Source organism: Psittacula echo, assembly GCF_963264785.1.
Source record: "Psittacula echo genome assembly, chromosome: 5".
In the NCBI taxonomy this organism is placed as follows: Eukaryota; Metazoa; Chordata; class Aves; order Psittaciformes; family Psittacidae; genus Psittacula; species Psittacula echo.
This window is the reverse complement of record NC_137739.1, coordinates 32,887,261-32,906,702: the sequence shown is the minus strand read 5'-3', so window position 1 is coordinate 32,906,702 and position 19,442 is coordinate 32,887,261. Positions and strand designations below refer to the sequence as shown.

General features: G+C 35.4%; 1 protein-coding gene across 2 annotated transcripts in view; it reads right to left on the bottom strand.

Moving 5' to 3' along the window:
- The window catches only part of PDE3B (phosphodiesterase 3B), a 96,782-nt gene that overhangs the window by 27,321 nt on the left and 50,019 nt on the right, over positions 1-19,442 (bottom strand). For both annotated transcript variants that reach the window (XM_080620143.1, XM_080620144.1), the window contains exon 2: positions 283-333. In XM_080620143.1, coding sequence (XP_080476269.1) covers positions 283-333 — 51 coding nt within the window. The remainder of the gene's footprint in view (positions 1-282; positions 334-19,442) is intronic.

Here is a 19,442-nt window from a genome sequence, read left to right as displayed (position 1 = left end):
ATCTGACAGACCTGCACTTGGTGACACTGCTGGGGAATCACTCCCTAACTTTATGCTATTGGATATTTCAAAAAACCCACTCCCACCTTAGTTAGGTTTGAGACTGTTCTCATTTACACCACAGAAGAAGACCCCTGACAACTTGGTCAGAACTGCTAAATATCAAGCCTCTTTTACATGGAGCTAGAATGTACTAGGCCAACTTAAGTAAATGAAACATCAACAGAAAAAAACTGAAACGTGACAGTTTACAGTGAACTCTGTACTCAATCATATACTGACCTGGTAATAGGGCTTGTACCATTGCTTCAAATCCCAATCCCAAAGTATCATCTGTAAAGATAAAAAAAAAAGATGATTAATAGGTGATATGGTAATGCCGTAAAACAACAATGGAATACATCTGGATTATGTGATGCAGTGCAAAAATGCTTTTCTCCATGTTTTTATATATAACTTAGGCCATCTTCTCAGTTAATGCTACCCCAGTAAAAGTCCTAAAGAAGAGTTTGAAGAAATTGCATACAACAGAGGCATCTTAATGACAGAATTATTATATGGCCTTATTTATTTCACTATTTCTGGAATGTTTATAAATCATTTAAAATGTTCATTAAATTAGGTGGTGACAGTGCTTTCCTGCTTCTATTCAGCTCAACATATAAAAGCAAATCTATCCCAAAACCTCCAGTATGTTTAATAATTTTTTTCTTTCCAGAACCATCCAAATAGTAGCAATTTTACAAATACAGTGCAGAAAGAATTACATTAACATAATTCGGTATTTTAAACGGCAAAAAGCTCCCCAGGTTAAAACTGGATAATTTTAAAAGCATTTTCTTGCAGGAGGTTTTGTTACGTTTTGCTTGAATATGGTTACAAATCTACATGTTCTCAATAACTTCACAAAACCCACCAAACCCACAAAAGAACGTCAGCAACACAATCTGAAGATACTATCAGCTTCAAGTACGTCAACAACACTTAACTTTATTTCTGTTCTATACTGACAAAAAAATAAAAACAACATGCAAGAAATAAGATACAGTTGCCTGTTTTGCTTCAAAAGCGTTCAGTCTTCCTGACTTGACAGGTTCTTATTATTCTCTGACAAATGAACTCATTTGCACAACGTGTTCAAAATCAAACGAATATACAGATAACCCTTTTTTTCCCTCTTTTCCATAGCTACAGAACATGAATAACGTGCCAATACGCCAACTTGGCAGCTTATAGTCTTAAGTCCTGTATGTTTTTCTGCTTATTTTTACAGGTAAGAACTATGTTTGGTTTTGTTCCTTTCAGACTAACAGCACCTTCATGGACAAAAGATAGTGCTCCAGACTGGCACCTTCTTTCCAGCAGAAGGTGCAGAAAGTATCAATAAACAAACACAGGCTGGCATGTCAGCAGCAGCCAGGCAAAGGCAGAATTTACAGGCTCTTCTTCTCTTCTGCTATCTTCATAGAGATACCATTAAACCATGTTTAAAGTTAATAGTTACGACTTGCTATGAAAAGTGAAGAGACTCATCATTAAGTACATGCTTAAACTAGGAGTAAGGCTATGTCAGAAAGTCATATTGTGTACAGCAAGCAGGTCAATAATAATTTAAGAATTTGAGTCTTTTGGGGTTTTTTTTAAGTGATTAAAACTTCCATCTCCTCATTTTTTATCATTTTTTTGTTAATTTTTTTTAAACCTGAAGCATGAGATAACTGTTACACAGTCAGTGACAAGCATTAAGATGATGATCACCATTAGCTGGCCATACTCATTTTGCATGATTCATTTAGTTTTAGCATGATCATTGTAAAGACGAAGGGTTTTTTTCTTCTGTAATAAACTAGAATTAGTTGTCCATCTGGACATTTTTGTTTGTTTGTTTGTTTCTTCATTCTCAGGTATCTCATTCCAGATTGACATTTATTTACTGTATCAAACATAAGAAAATCTTTTGGTTTCATTCTGTCCTCCCCTAGCTTGGATGCTGAGACTGCATTAATTTGCTTCATTGACTTTTGACTCAACTAGCAACGAAGATCAGATGTCCATGTGAGTTTTGTTACTTGTATCAGCAACCTTAGAAACTGAGGGTCCAAAAAATCATGTCAGCTTGCTTGCAATTTTGCAAACTTTCATTAGGGGACACAAAGGAGGTTCCCCTCTTCTGATATTCTATTTTTCTTTTAAATACTTGGTAAGTTAACTAATTTTATCTTTTTGTTGTATATAAGAACATAATAAAATACCTATATTCTTGCTAACCCCAGAATATTTCTGTACCAAACTTTAAACTGCAACTGCTTTTACTGATACAATCTCCTTTATTCATTCTTTCAGCTTTTGTGTACATGTATGTTCACACACACATGCTCACATAAGGTACACTGTTATAATTTTGGGGCCAATCTATATGGCTAAACAAGTTCAAAACTTTCTTTTGGCTTTAGCCCTGCTATTGTTAAAAAATAATCTCAAAGTTGCAGAGGCAGCAAATATTTAACGGAAAGTGCTACTGCTGCATCTAGTGTCCCATACCAACCTAGTATACACAAAGTAAAATAATGTGCACAGCTCATGCAAAATCTACTTCCAATGCAAATAATGATTTGATATTTTAAATGGTAGGACACCATTTTATACAATTTTAATTAAATAAAAAATTTCAGAGGTTGGATTCATGATTGAAAATTTTCTCTTGTCATTTAAACCAGAATATTTAAGCTTCTTTGCTGATAACAATTTTACAGCAAAGAAACTAAAATAGTTTTAAACTAGACAAAACTTAAGTTTACCTGCATGGTGCCAAGAGATTGTTTTGTTTTTTTTTTTTAATTCACTATACATCACCGTTAATTTGAAGTCATATCCCCTGAAAGAAGACAGGGGTAGTATATTAACACAGCTGGCAGGCTACCACAGTCTATATTAGCTGTAAAATGTTCAGGGCTCATTCCATGTGCCACACATAGAAGCAGTCAAAATAAGCTGACGAAAACTTTAGGCACAAAGTAGTGTTCTCTTCTCCTAAGCACAAAGGAAAAAAAAAATGCAGATCACTATACAAAGAATATTTTCCCATGGTAAGTACAAGCCGGTACTTCTCTATCCTAATCAAATCCTTACAGGTTAATAACGAAAGGGGGGGTATTACCAGAAGAGCCAGGCTCTTCTCAGTGGCAAACAATGATAGGACAAGGGGTAATGGGTACAAACTGGAACACAAGAGGTTCCACTTAAACTTGAGAAGAAACTTCTTCTCAGTGAGGGTGACGGAACACTGGAACAGGCTGCCCAGGGGGGTTGTGGAGTCTCCTTCTCTGGAGACATTCCAAACCCGCCTGGACACATTCCTGTGTAACCTCATCTAGGTGTTCCTGCTCCGGCAGGGGGATTGGACTAGATGATCTTTTGAGGTCCCTTCCAATCTCTAACATACTGTGATACCTTCCTTTAGCTGCTGACAACACACCACAAGATGGCACTCAAATCCAGAAAGCCTCCCCCACAAAAACAATTTCGGGAGAAAGGAACAGAAACTAGCAGCATATCCCTTAGCAGAACTTCCGCAGAATTGAAATGGTTTGAGGGACGGGGTATGTGTGGGGAGTGTGTGACAGTTTTAAAGGTTAAGATGTGGTAAATTCTGCTTCTTTACAAAAACTTCTCTGTTTAAAGAAGAATTTACTCTCCACCATGCTATTCAGAAACTAACTGTAAAGAAACCATACTTTGTTTCTCACTACTTAGCAGACTTAGTTTCATTAGCCTAACTTCATGCCTTACAAGTTAAATCCGGAATACTAAAAAAGCAGCATTTTTTGGCATTATTTTTGTTCAGAGTTTGGCAGTCAAAGCCTTAATTAATTCCTGTGGATCATTAAAAACAGTTACAAAGTATTCCTAGAGTGGCATGAATCTTGCAACAGGAGTAAAAAGGACACAGTTTACTTATGTGAATAGACCAACAGACCTTAAAATAGGTCTTAGGCAGAGCCTTGGCGATTTCTGATTTTGCAACCATAAAAGTTGTTGCAGAAAGATCTGTAGTCTGTAACACTAAGATTTTGTAATCCACTGCACATAACGTTCTTCCTCGCCTCCTCCAACAAGAAACACCTGATCTAGGAAGGACTTGAGTCACGGAAGTTTCAAGCTAAAACTTAAACCTCTGCTTAGCAACTCATACACTTTCAAGCATCCCTTGTCAGTGCCTACATCACAGCAATTGCACATCTGTGAGGTACTCCGAAAATAAAACTGCAGTGGGCTCTGATACTGCAGATGAAAGGTGAAAAATGTATAGCCTTCTCTCCATGAGCACATATACCAAATTACCAGTCAGTCTGGAGGAAAAGTCCTCTTATCAGCCTGACTTTAACCCTAGAGTCTCCCAGTCCATCCAAAGAGCAATGATCACACTTTCGTGATTTTTTATAATTGTCTGTCAAGCTGATAAGAGTTTTGAAGGGCAATTAATAAAAACCAAAACCAAACCCCATGCATAACACAGAACTATGCCTTGCTGTTTAACAGTCAGGAGCTGTTTATGTTTATGCTTAACTACAATAATTGAATCTTTTTAGCCTATGAAATACATTTCAACACAGTTAAAAGAAGACAAGCCAGCTTATGAAAACCCTTTCAGTGTAAGTGACATTTTCTGATTTGGACGCAGTCAGGCAGTGATAAGTTTAGTTCAAACTGAAACATGTCACTCAAAACAGGCAATGAGTATCAACAGAAGGAATTTACATCACTGGAAATACAATTTTTTAAAGGCTTTAAAAGTTGTTAAAGCTCAACAAATCCTCCAGAGGGTTGCTATTCTGAAGAATGACATGATATTCAGTTCTATGGGTGGTTAGTCAAATCTAAGGAGATTTTTAAATACATATGACTTACTGGGAATATGCAGGAAAATTGACAATAGACAATAGATATTACCTTTTGTTATATTTTCGCAATCAATGAAAACAGTATTTCCATATACTCCAGAGGCACTGCCATGCAATGAGAATTTTAGAATCAACTTCTCTGACACTATTTGTAATCCATCTATTCACTGGGGAGGAAGGGGGCGTGAGAGGTGAGAGGAGTAGAAAAGGCGAAGGCCCTGATTGTCGAATCAACCCAAGAATTACCAAAACTTGAGGCTAGCACACATTGTCAGCAACATCAGAAAAATTTGTTTAGAAAATACACAAGGTAACAGTAATAAAGGCCTTCCCTAATATAATACACCTTACAGTTCAGACAGCAACAAGAACAAACAGTAATAACATCTGTTAAAAAAAAAAAAAAAAAAAAGGAAAAAAGTGCTCCTGAGAACTTTATAGACTAGATAAACTAAAACCAGACGAGAAAGAGGAGAAGCCAAGTCAGTGAAAACCAGCTTCAGGTGATTTTGTTTGGTTTTCAATGATTTTTCTAAACAGAATGTTATCTTTCCTATGATGGTGCAACCAGTATTTTCCAGGGCCTGTAAAAATGTGGCTTTCAGAAGTGAATTGATGCCATGGAGGGTGAAGTTGTTTTGGATCTTCTTTGTGCGACTGCCATAGCTCCATTTGCCTAAAGTCACACTTGAGTAGTATTTTCAACTTCTAAAGGTTTAAATGCAATAAAAGCCTACAGGGTTTACTTTTCTCAAGTTATAAACCACTAGAAGTACTATAAAAGTACACTGAGCACTTTGAAACTTTTTTTTTTTATTTAATGCTCGGCTTAAACTATATTTGGCTAGATAACGGTGTACTAATATTTTCAGAATAATTTAACGTACAAAATACAAAATTTTATCATTTTAGCTACCTGAGAATTGCTTGTGTTTATGCAAAGTTATACCAAGGACAATATTCATACTTACGCAGAGATTTAAACTAGATGGCTACCAAAAAATGTTTCAGAGCTAAGAAATCTAAAAATCCATTCTAAAACTAGAATACAATTAATAACTACTCTATAATCTAAGCTGAAATGTGCACACTATCTGAGGCCATACACAATGTAGTATCGCTGTTTGATTGCCTGAACTAGGTAAGAGGAAAGTTTTAGTTCCAATGATGATATTGTTCAGAAGATTCAGCCTGTGCTTTAATGCTTGTTAAGAAAACTTGTCCTACTTGTCACCACCCATTCACATTCCATGCTCCAAAATTTTAATGGAGAGAAAACAAGTGCAAAAATGCGCTTCTACTTCTGACTGAGTCTTTCATTGATCAACTATAGAAGATTCCTAGTTGCTAGTAGCATCTGTTTGACACCATTAGGCATTAGCTCCATAAATAAGTATTTCCATAGCAACCAAGCATAGAATTAACTAAACAATGAAAGCAACACCATAGCAACTTGATTCAGAAATCAACTCTGTAAAACATCACCTCATTCAAAAGCTAAATTCTACAACCAGATGAGAAACTAATTTATTGTGAAATATGAAAAAGGTAACCTCACTTATCCCTTACTTTTCATGACTGCCTTTCAAATGCAACTGATGATAGATTCATTGCTTTTACTTCTAAATTAGTCTTTTGTTAGAGCTTACAATCAATGAGCTTTTCTAATCCATGTAATTTAATGACACAAAACCAACACAGCAGTATACAACCTAAACCTCTTGATTTTATTTATTTCTAGGGGTTTTCCCCTCTCTCTAAAAAAGCTAGATTTTGAAAAACAGTATGTTATTAAGTAGTTAAGTTGTATTCAGTAACTAATGATGCAACCAAAGATGATTGTCAAAGTAGAGATAGCATTATTTAGATAACACAGACAACATGCTGTTGTGAAATCTTGCAGGCCAAGACAACAGCCATTTGAGTAAATTATTGTAATCAAGACAAAATTCAGCACTTGGAAAAATCATTCAATACGATACTTATGGCATTTAGAGTCACGATATTTCTCCACTCACTAAACCTTCCATGAAAATAAATGGGGCAGGAAAAAAATAGGATATTTTTTGAGTCTTATTACTTATCACTTCCTGACTCTATACAATTTATTTATCCAAGGTTGCAAATGGCTAATAGGTTATGAAGTCTGTAGATAGCCACAATCTTTCAACAGAAACTGTTTGCATGAATATAATGTTTAGATACATGTACTGAAGGAAACAGTCGTATCCTGCCCTAGATGCTGTTTTTGACTCTACTGGACTCTTTTAGGAAAGGCATTATCTTCAATTTTTTAGGAAGTCTAGAATCTTCCATCAAAAGAAAGAAACTTACTTCTACTTTATTGCTTTAGTTAATACTATTCTATACATTAAATAGTTCCTGCAACACATTTGGCCAAACACATAAGAACAGCGCTGTAACATACAGGTGTCTGAACACCATAATGTTTCCACCAGACTCCACAGTATTCTGTTCTTCCTTGGAAATACAAATCTTCAACAAGAGCTGCACCTAAGTAAACTTTAACAAATCACTTTAGAGTGTTCATGTATTTAGTTACTGTTTTCAGGAACTTTGTCCTCAGCAGAGGTATAAAAGCAGAGCAAAAATGTTCCGCTGTTATGCCTTCGGGAGGCTTATTCTTAAAGTTAATATCTCTCCCTGTGAGCTGAAATATTTTTTTTTTTGGTTGGCTGGGGTTTTGTTTCTTTTTTACATGTTTGTTTCATTTGTCTGTTTTTAAAAAGCCATGCTACTTCTGCTTTTGTAACCAGGAGTATCAAGCAGGTCAGCTTCTACTTTTTCTGCTGTAGGAAGTTTCATGAGTTTTTTATTGCTTGTTATGTTTGCTCTGATCTTCCTTTAAATATTTTTATTTTAAGATCTTCAAAAGTTTCAAAAAGTTTCTAAAAGGTGTTTTGACTATCCAGGGAATGTAGGATGTTGGGTTTGTTGGGTTTTTTTCTTCTTATGTAGGTAATGAAAAAATGGCTAAAACCACACTTAGGTCATTTCCTGTTCCTTCTAGGTTTTGTCAGACTTGCGCGTCAGAATAAAAGCCAACCAGTAATTTATGGCAAGTGGGGGAGGGAGGCCAGAGGAAAAAAGCCTGCTATGTGCAGATGCTTTAATTGCCCATTATAAGCATTTTCCTTCGGAGCATGTGGTCTCAATCACCATCAAAGAAAAGAAATAGTGCTAGGTGGATTATTGCTCTGACCGAGTACAGTTGCTTCCGTGTTCCGGCATTCTGTACTTCTTTTACTGTCATCCAAAACCTAAAACCATTTTTTAAAGTTGTGTTTATTTTACAAAAGCAAAATCTAGAAATTGCTCCCAAAACATCCTTTTCACATTTACCTATTAGATTATTTTACAGTTACACATAGTAAAAACCTTTACTGCTGTGTTGACACACTGTCAATGTATCATATTGGAACAGAAGGAGAGAGCAACCTTACATTTTGTCTTTCTGCAATAGAAGGAGAAGCACAAATCTTATGCTGAAGGATTTTACTGTATGCTGATATTTTCTTCATGCAGTAACTAAAAACACTAGAGATGGACCAATTTCCCCTCTATTTACTTGAATTTTTTAACCAATGGGGTTTTTCCACCTCTTACACTAGAGATACAGGAATGAGTCTCAAGATCTTTTTTCCTCTCAGCAAACAGAGAGAAACTATTTCATATGACCTCAAGTTGAGTTTTTTTCAGCACTGAGCTGAAGAAAAGGAGATATTGAATTCTGCAAAGATTTCTATAACAACCTTCTCTATAAAAATCTCATAAAAATACTTACATTTCTCCTCTCGTCCCAAGTACCCCTCAAACAAGCAGCATAAAATTAAGCTGTGCAACTCTGTCAGCCAAAAACTAACATAAATGTGAGAATGGGTCACATCAAATGAATTAGACCAAACAATCATCTAGACCAACCTCAAGATAAGAATATTTGTAACTAAACTGTGTTAATTCTCAGAATATTTGTCAGCCTCAGTAACAAGGAGCCCTAAGTTGTATGCCTTGCATGTTACAAAGGTCAGCAGATTTTTCATCTTTGCCTTTCTCTGACCATCTTTTCAGAACCTACATAAACTTCTGGCAGATACAGTATCATACGCCAAGGCATTTCCAAGTTAAGTAAGGATTATACAAAGTCCCCTTCCATTCTGAATCTGTCAGCACTAAATTCCAACAGTGGGGAAGCAAACAATCAGCAACACTTTCGTGAAGTCTATCCACTGAACAGTTTGTTTTTGCAAAACCTTACAGTTGTTCCCCAAGCTAACTTCAGGCATAAGACACTATTTTTCTCAGACCATAAGGCTGTAATTTCAAATCCCTCAGGCTAGATCAGAGACACAGCACCTTCAGAGTAACAAAATGACTAAACACTGCCAATTTTTTATTCTATTGCATTAACTGTTGTCTTAAGGATTTTTACGAAATTGTGCTAAGGTACAAGCTTTACACAAAACAGTTTTGTTTTCTTTATATAACTTGATGATGACCCAAAAAGAAACATTACAGGGACTGAGGTTAGGGAAGTAAGCTGAAAGAAATTGGTCAAGAAGCCAAAGAAGATATTATGTCATAAAGGAAAGCAAATATTGCTGCAGTGCTGTGGTTGGAAGTTATGCATGGGGATTGAACTAACTAAATTCTCAGCTGCTCAAGCTAAAGAATTAAAAGCAATAATTTAAAAACAGATGAGAGTATAATTATGAGTCTAATTACAAAAGCACTTGTTAGTGAAAGTCAAATCAGTATTAAAAAAAACCCAAACTTAATGGACATGTTTCTGGTTGAAGTGCCAGGAAATACAAGATGAGATCTCTTGGGGGAAAAAATACTGAAACTCTGAAGAACGTCACACAGATTGCTGTCAGAAACAGAGAAGAACAAGGGAATGCAAATTGCTGCATTCTACAGAAAGTGCCAATTTACTTTTCTCTAATGTATTCATGTTAAGTAGTACTTTAGTTGGCAGCTTCATAAGCAGCTGAGGAAAAAAAAGAAAAAAAATCGAACAGCAGCAGATTTGAAAGAACAGAGAAAATTATTTTCCACATCGTAATGTTGTGATGCCACTCTAAACGAGGTAAAGAAAAAGAAAACCCACAAACAACCCGAAACTTGATAAACTCATCCATCCAGGAAGAGAGTATGCAGTCAGACACCTCTGCGGTAGTTGTTACTACTTGCTAATCTTGCTGTGAAAAGGCTGTCTATGAAAAGATTGAGGAATGAACAAGCTCATTTTCAGTTAAAAGACGTAAAAAGCGTCCCCAGTACCATGAAACTCCAGAAGTCCTTGTGAAATGTGTTGGGTTTTGGGTTTTTTTTTTAAATAACATTTAATAGCACATCCTCCTGAAATGTACTCACTTTATGTAGATATACGCTGAATTTCACACTCTGCTAATATGGTAATTAATGGTACACTTCCAGGAAAGAAAAATCATCTCTGTGCCACAATCAGCATCTCCAAAACGACAGGTTCTTTTCTTCATTGTCCTCTTCATAAGTTATGTTCCATTCTGCTGTTCAAACTCACCGGACTCTCCCTTGGTTGAAGACAAGACATACTGTATAACCTACTACATACAAAGGTAACGTATGTATGTACCATCCTATCCAAAAGCCTGTTTTCATTCCAGTGTTTTGGCTTACTTTCTAAGCCGCTTTGCTGCCCAGTTCATCAGCACAAGTTACGGTTAGGTACAACATTCTTATCGCAAAGGTTTCTGGATACAGGCGTAGGAAATTCTAGCACAGAAGACAATTGTGAAAAATAGTGAAGGTGACTTGTTCCTTATTCTAAGTAACCTACTGACTTCTGCTTCTATAAGTGGTTACCCTAAGATATCGAAAAGTGAAATTTATATCCCCCCCAAAAAAACCCTCAAACCTTGTGATAAATAAAGTTGAAATTATCTTAAAAATACCCGGACTTCATTATTTTTTTTCTTTTATTTGATAGCATGGCTCAGATGGAGAAACTAATATGAAAGCAGAAGGTCAAGATGGGTCAAGTGTCTTCCAGCAATTGTAAGACTGTAAGACTAGCTTGCCAGCCTTTTCTATACAAGCAGAACATTGGGATGTTTTTTTAAACTGCAAGACATTTTTGGCAAAAGCATCACAATAGTGAACAACACTGCCAGTGAGAATATCATTTGCCATTTGGGACAAGGATTACAATAAAGTTGCAGTGTAGCATGCCCAATAAATCTATCAAATATTATATATGCATGCAAAGTAACTTTTCCTTGGGGAACACCACTAATTTTTTTATTTCTCAGCCTTTTACTAATAGCTTTTAATGTGTTTTCTATGGAATCTCTTTTAAACTATGTTTTCAAAATAGCTATTAATGAAATGAACCTAACAAAAACAAGGCCACACTCATCTGTGACTAATTCTGTTCCTATCAACAAATTCAACTCTCAGCTAGCATCTCCTCCTGCATACGTTTTGACTTTATTTTTTTTTAAGTAGAAAAGATGAAAATACCTAGAATTTAAAACTAACACTAACCATAAAAAAACTATGGGATACCAAGATTGGCAGCAGTAACTAACTCAAAAAATATTGTCCCAATGAGGCAAGCAAAAAAAGCTTTTGCAACATTAATCAGACCATTGCAATTGGCTATTCCATTTCATAAAGATTATGAGTCCTTCAAAAGGCAAATGGTTATATAGTTGGGGAGGAGGGTGTTTAACTGAAATCTATGTACCTCATGCTTTAAAACCAAGTTTTTTTTCATTACAGGAATTAAAATTAAAACTAAAATTTAGTTTTAAAATTAAAAATTAAAAAATTAAAATTAATGACTAAATTAATTTTATTAATATTAATTAATTATTAATATTAATTAAAAATATTTAAAATTAATATTGATTTTATTGATATTAATTAATGACTAATTAAAATTAAATATTAATGACTAAAATTAATACATATATCCTCTAAAACACTTAATTACAATCTTTACATAGAAATGTAGCAATTAGAATTTTTTTCCTCTGAGTATTTTAATGTATCAGTTAACTTATTATATTCAAAATGTATATATTAGTCAAATACCCTTCTAAAGTACATACAAACTAAATAAGGAGATAGACTGGCCAAAATAAATAATCAAATATTTAATCATGCCTGATCCAATTCATGAAAGATAAGATTTAATTATAGTAACTTTCAAAGGAGTAAAATCTGTATAATGTGGTATAACCAATCACAAGTTGTGTCTTGTATCACAGGACTAGAAATTAGCAGCTATTACATCAGCTTCTAAAGAGATTCAGAAGAATGCGGGGAAACTGTCAGAGGAAATGGACAGAAACTGGGAAGGTGGGGGGAGAGAAACCCTGCAAAACGAGTTTATAGATGCACCATTTAAATGACACATCCACAAAAATCAGTAGGATTTTCATACGTGGATACCATGGCCAAGAAATCTACTTTTGAAATAGATTGCATACACCAATAGAAGTGAACCAGTCAGCCAGTGTACTTTGATCTTAAACTCAAGCAAAATCAACAAAAATCTTGGACAGTTTCCCCTTAACCTCCCTGAAGAAATTGTATTTACATGGGAAGAAAGAGATAGCTCTCTTCTGGGTTATCAATTTATGGAAACACAGAAAGTAAGAATAAGAGTAGAAATTTCACAAAAAGAAAAAAAAATAAAAATAGCCAGTGGACTTCATCAAAGGCTCAATCTGGGATCTATCTTAATCAACCCACTCAAAATGAATTGAAAAGACAATAGAAGTCTGAAGTGTCAACATGCACTGATGACACAAAATTCCTGAGGATAGTCAGAAATAGATTTGATCGTGAAAAAGCATCTTAATATAGAGAGTAAATTGGCAATAAGACATTGCTGAAATTCAGTACTAGCTGATGAGTAAATGCTGAGAACAAAAATAAATTTTAAACTAGTTATTTAGAAAGCTGGGCTCATATTATATCACTAGCAACCAGGAAAGAGATCTTGAAATCATTTGCATCAGACCAATTCTCAACGTTAAATGAAATATTAGAGAAGGAACATGAAACAATACAGAAGTGTCACTGCATAAATCCATGCTATGCCCACACTGAGTGCTGCATGTAGATCTATAAGCATAGAAGAAATAAAAAAGGATATGCTATAAGAGAAATCAAAGATATGGAGCAGTTTCTACTGTGAGGAGCTACACAGGTAGACATCCCTCTAAATGTGAGGAAAACACAGGATTGTAATAATGCTCTGTAGTTATCAAGGTTATGGAGAAGGTAAATACAGAACCGTTAGTCACTGTTCACAAGTACATGAATGAGGGCCATGTAATTAGATCATCTGGCAGCAGGCTTAAAACAAACCAAAAGGATAAATCTCACACACCACATAATTAAATTATTGCAGTCATTGCTGCAGGTTTTAAAGAAGCTAAATGTAACCAAAGATGTCAAAAAGGTTCACAGATCAATCCATGGCTACTCAACACAGCACAGATGTATCCCTCTATCTAGGACAGCTCAAATTGTCATTTGTGAAAACACGGCTGAGAAGCCCAGAGGGGAAAAAAACCCCTACTTCATAAAAAACGCTGGGTGGACCAGTTTGATATTATCTCCAATTAATGGAGATGATGGGTCCAATTAAATGGGCCCATTTTAGCAATTTCCCTAGTTGCAGCAAACTGTACTATCCTTTTATATCCCTAGGAAGTTTCCTTCTAAGGCCTGGTTATGGAGTGGCTCCTCTCATCCATCTCTGTTGTTGAACTACAGCTCTCCAGTGCCTTTCTGTAAATCTCATTGTTCCTCCACACTTGTAGCCTGGAAGCTCTCCTCTTCCCCCCAGTCAATATGTTCCAACGGCAGCAGCAGTCTCCTAGTCCCTCCAGAGAATTCCAAATGATCCAGTCATTCCCTTTAAAAGGAATACAGTTTTAAAAAATGAGTACTATCCACCAGATGTCTTTATATTACAGCTTAAATATGACAATCCATTTGCACCTTTTGCAGAGTAATTGACATTCATTCATGGAGCCCTCCTTCACAAACAACTAAGTAGGTACCTTCTTCAAAACTTACATACAAGGCACATCAAAGAGCTTGGAAAACCTCTATTACATTTCTTTTTCAGACTTCCTTTATTTTTATATACATACGTATGTATATATCTATACATGTTTATACAGATATATGTATATACACACAAACTCTACAGAAACGGGTATATAAAGTAACTAATCCCATTATGAAAATTTCTTAAAAGATATGATTGAACAGTATTGTCACCTCTGTCATACTAGAGCATCGGCAAACTAACACAACAAAAAAAATGAAGAAACACCATCCTGCATAATGCTCAGAAAATCCATTGAAAAAGTAAGCTATAAAACTTCTGCGTTTTCATTTAATGTATCTCAACTTTACTTCTCTTTATACTTCCAAAATGTGAGTATCAGGCTTGAAACTAAAAATAATCAGGAAGGTTCACTAGTGACAAATAGGGAAAAGAGCAGCACTTACAGTGGCTTAGATCTCCAAATAATAGACTGCCACATGAAATATTAAAATAAAACACAAAACTGAACCAAACTGGAGACTGCAATCCAGTAGAGCTGAGAACTTCATTGCAATTATACTTAACTAAACATACTGATTAATCATTTATCAGCACATGCGATTAGAACCTACTTCTTGAAAACCAGATTGACCTGCAAGTCTAATCTGAAGATGGCCAGGTTGGACAAGGCCTTGGCAATATGGTCTAGTGTGAGGCATCCCTGCCCATGGCAGGGGGACTGGAACCAGATAATCTTAAGGTCTTTTCCAACCCTAACCATCCTACTATTCTATGACAGGCACTGTCACAATCATAACTATACCTGCTTAAATGCATACCCCTCTAAACTGAATATTGTATAACCAAATAACTTAAAAGAACAACAATTCAGGAAAGATGTGTAAGAACTCTTGAGATCAGCACTTTCCTTAAAACTTGCTAGAGACCTTCAGAAGTTGTATTTGAAATTTTTAATTAAAAAATGTTTATTACCAACTACAGTCCTAAATGAAAACATGCTCAGTTCTTTCCCATTCTTTATCCTTCAATAGTTTTAATATTACTGGTATGAGAGAAACTAGGTGAACTTGAGGGAGGGAAAAGGAGAAATATGGAAGGACTAATATTCTGTCGAGTTTCTAAATTACCATTTCTTAGCTTGCTATTTTCTTTCAAAGTATTACCTAATATTTTAAATACACTTTCCAGACTGCTCAGCTTGTCATACAAAGGTCCATGATTTGTTCAATCTACATATCTGCTTATTTTTTAATTTATGATGGCTGATGATCATGTGAGCACATTACACTGTATGGATCAAATAAAATGAATTAACAGTTTTTAAACATAACTTTACATATGCTTTTAATTAGAGATGGTCATATGACAGGGAAAGAGAAAAGGAGCAAAACTTCTAGTGAAGGGTATTTATTCTGTTGACCCTCAAGTGAAGGGTATTTATTCTTATGAATCACTCTAGATTTCTTCATGTCAATTATTAAACATTTTCTTTACCCAACTGCAAATAGAATAATGTAAGGTTAAACTACTTGAATTCTCATATTCAAGCAGGAATGTTTTGAAGTAAGGATAACCAAAATAATCAATACCTTATCCCCCCGAAAAAGTAGCAGTAAATAGGTAGAGAATATTTGTCTCTTCAGTCCAATTTTATTATTGGAGCAAATAATACAGCAAATAACAGCAAATAATCTGTATTTAAGAGAGTGTGAGGGTTTCAGGCAGAGTGGCTGCACGGTAGTTAGTTGCCATGTGGGCTCAAACCACAACAGTCAGAAATAAACAAATTTCATATAGAAAAATTTCTATTTATGTTAGTGGAATTGGAAAGAAAATCACTGACATATAAACTTAAATGTCATGGATTGAAAGTAAAGATACCTTACAGATCAAATATTTCAAACAAAAGACTACAGTCAGGGAGCCATGAACTCAGAAATGCAAAACCAGATTGACAGAGCTTCTCTGAAATATATGGCAAGAAAGAATGATTTCTTCTGTGTTACCATCTTCGCCCTTTTTTTTTTTTTTTTTTTTTTAATCTCTCTGGTCATACTGTTTAACTTTCTTGTATTTGTTTCTGCCAAGGACAGTCAGCTGGCCTATAAGGGCAATTACATCTGCAAGACATAGGCTAATTGACATACATATTATCAGGGATTCTGACCCAGAGATCAGTAAGTAGGAAGTACATGGCAGGAAAAACAAAAATCCCCCAAATCTCTCCATAATTTTGAGGAAGACAGACAAATTTAGCAGGTTAACACAAACAGGGAAGATGTTTTCTTACTTTGGAACTCTGTGATGGCAGTTGCCTGGGTTTCCTGTGCTTCAATTACACCACCAATTGCCAAAAGTATCGTTAACACTGAAGAAGAGCAGCCAAGTTAAGCTTCAACAGCAGAAGATAAAACTGGATACACTCAGTCAAAGTTATGAAATATTAGGCCCAATGGGACTATTTTTATTCTTTACTTACATAGCACAGAGCAGATTGCAGTAATTTCTGCACCCATCTCAAAACTACCAACTGGTTTACTCTGAAGCCTATTTTTATCAGAATATCTGGGTCTTTTCACAAAGCCAATTTTAGTTGAAAGAGAGCACATGTGAATGAATGCTTTAGATATCTTCTCTACATTATGTCCTATGCAGCCTAACCAGAAGTGCTTTAAATCACCTAATTTCTACGGACTATGTGGGAGCACAGAAAATCCATCCTCCCAAAACTAGTGCTACTAAAAAAAAAAAATAAAAAAAAATCTGATTTGAACACTTAGAACAAGGATAGTTCATATCTATTTTCAGATTCTAACTTCCTTCTCTTCTTGATATGAATACACACATACCTAAGGTATCTTTTGCACATACAAAGAGGAATTATACAAGTTCAGTAGAGCAGGAAGACCATAAAGGAAATATAATATTTCAGCATTTGCTCTCAGTAGCAAAATGAACAAATGTGGCATTTCAAGAAAAGTAAAAACTGGTGAGGGGGAAATCAGACACTTGTCATAACCACAACAGCTAAACTATTTACATGCTTTAACAACTAAAAAGTAATTTATAAATAAAAGCACAATAAAGACAAACAGACTTTGGTTCTATGGCTAGTTTGTAAGCAGAGCTGCTCCACAGTACTTCTTCAACCTTAAGGCAAGAAGGCAATGAAACACAGAGTGTAGCTGTCTAGAGTGTAGCCCACATACAAAGACAGATCGGACCAATATTGTAGATCTGACACAGCTCAACTTGAGAGGACTGTTTCCCCAGGGAAGAAGGAAAAAATATTTTCTCCAAGCTAAATATGGTTAAAGACCAATTCTTCTTCAGAGCCTATTTTTTCTCTCTTTTATAGCATGTCCTAACTGGCCCTGAGTTAGCTTAAGAAACCTTCCCACCTTGCCACCACAGCATGAAAGCCTAAGACTTCACTGGAGGAAATTATTGATGTTTCCTCTAATAATCCTTTATTTGCTTGAGTATGAGTCCAAATCAAATATCACATTTCTCAAATGCATGCCTTATTGCAGAGACGTAAACAGAGACATGAATTTCAGAAGCAGTCTCTATGGCAAAGGTGATTCTTAAAGCCCACTGGAGGATCGCAGGCATGGTCAATGGCAAAGAATCTCTGAAGTACAAACTAGAAAAGACCAAATTTAATTTGCTTTAAAAAAATAGATCAGTACAGGAACAAAAGAATAACCAGACAGCAAAAGTAGTAAATTGCTCTGGCTTAGAAGTGCTGTGTAGTTTTCAGAAATGATGATTCTAGGATGAAATTTTTGGTTTATGATGGTGTGGAGATGCATAGAAAGCCAAGGTTAATTTTATGTGTGTCTGTTCATGGGTCCCGCTCATGCAAGAAATTTTCCAGTTTCCAGAGCAGCAGTATGTGTGCACCTACAGGATGAACATATGGATGGAGAAGCATGACAACAGAATTCTTAACTACAAAAATATTGCACAAGTCGCTTACTACTCTTTAGAAGTAGTTTTCTAGAAGTTTGGCTATTAAACTTCTACATGGGAATTCTGAGCACGAAGTCCAGAAGAAAAATGTTACCCACAAATATGTCTAAAACACTTCAGTAGAATATTGATGTTTTCCCATCATACAGTATTCCATTTCCTTTTCAGCTACCACCCTTAAAAATGCTCATACTCTTATCATATAAAGGGTATAAAGGCTCTTTTCTCTTTCTGATATAAATCATTTTTTTTCAGAACCTTCTTTCACGTAGGAAAAAAAAAATCACTCATGGTTCTTAATATAATTTAACATTTTCATGCTGACTACGTTGTAGTGTCTGTACTACCCTAAAAGTCTTTCTAAAAGTAGAGATGATTGTAAAATGTGCTATTTAGAAACTTACAAAAATATTTAGCAGGGTGCACAAAAAAGACCCCACTGTGAAACATCATCTCATCAGGTCCTCTCACAGAACGGTGTGAAAAAAGTAGCAATGTCCTAATTTACGGGTGCTTCTCTTGCAAGCCATCTGCCTCAAGCAAAACAGTTGCCAGTGATGCAAGCTGGGAAAGTAGCCAATCTGGCTCACATATACCCAAGAGAGCAATTAATAAGTCACAAAACAGTACCTGATTATGCAAGCATTTTTCAATCTTGGGGCTCAGAACAGGGCTGAGAGAGTATGAGACCGCCTGAAGGAACTCCCAGCATTCAACTCAACCACAGTATATGGATGCTGCAGCACCACCTGACCTTTCTTTCTTATCAGCTTTTACACAAGATAAAAGTGGGAAATTACATTTCACCTAAAGGCTGGCAAGCGTTTTTAAAAACATGAAACCAGATGACAAGATTTAAATTGCAGGAAGGTATCTTACATAATTGCTTAAGTCTCAAGACTCATGCAATGCCATCTTTCATTCAAGATCACAGGGGACCGTGATGCAAGAAAAGGGCCAATGATTATAGAGTGACATTATTTTGCCCTACTTATGAAAGAGAATTAAAACAAACATTATTTCCATTGTCTTCTTTCAAGTGTTACCATCTGAGTTTCATCTATTTTGTTCTTTAAAAAATTAATAATTTAAGAATGTAATAATTCTTTATTACATTTCTATCTTCTCCAGCCAAGAACTGAAAAGCAGCCATAGATTTTTTTTTTTGGCAGGTAGAAAGCAACAGTCAAGCTGAGCACATCTGAGTAAGTTTTGACAGTTGTAATGTATCAAATTAATATTTTCAATGCTCTTTTGTTCACAGCAAGTTTTCACTAATTGTCAAATTATATGAAAAGGAATGACTGCACATGTTTCAGTCTCTGGGGGGCATTCTCTTCATCAGGAAAAATGTTAAGACTATGTTAGATCTAAAAACAGTAGTCCACACTTTGTATTTCGACAGATTAACTGCAGAAATTATGTATTATGATAGTATCTCCAGGCTTATAAAGAGAACACACACTAAT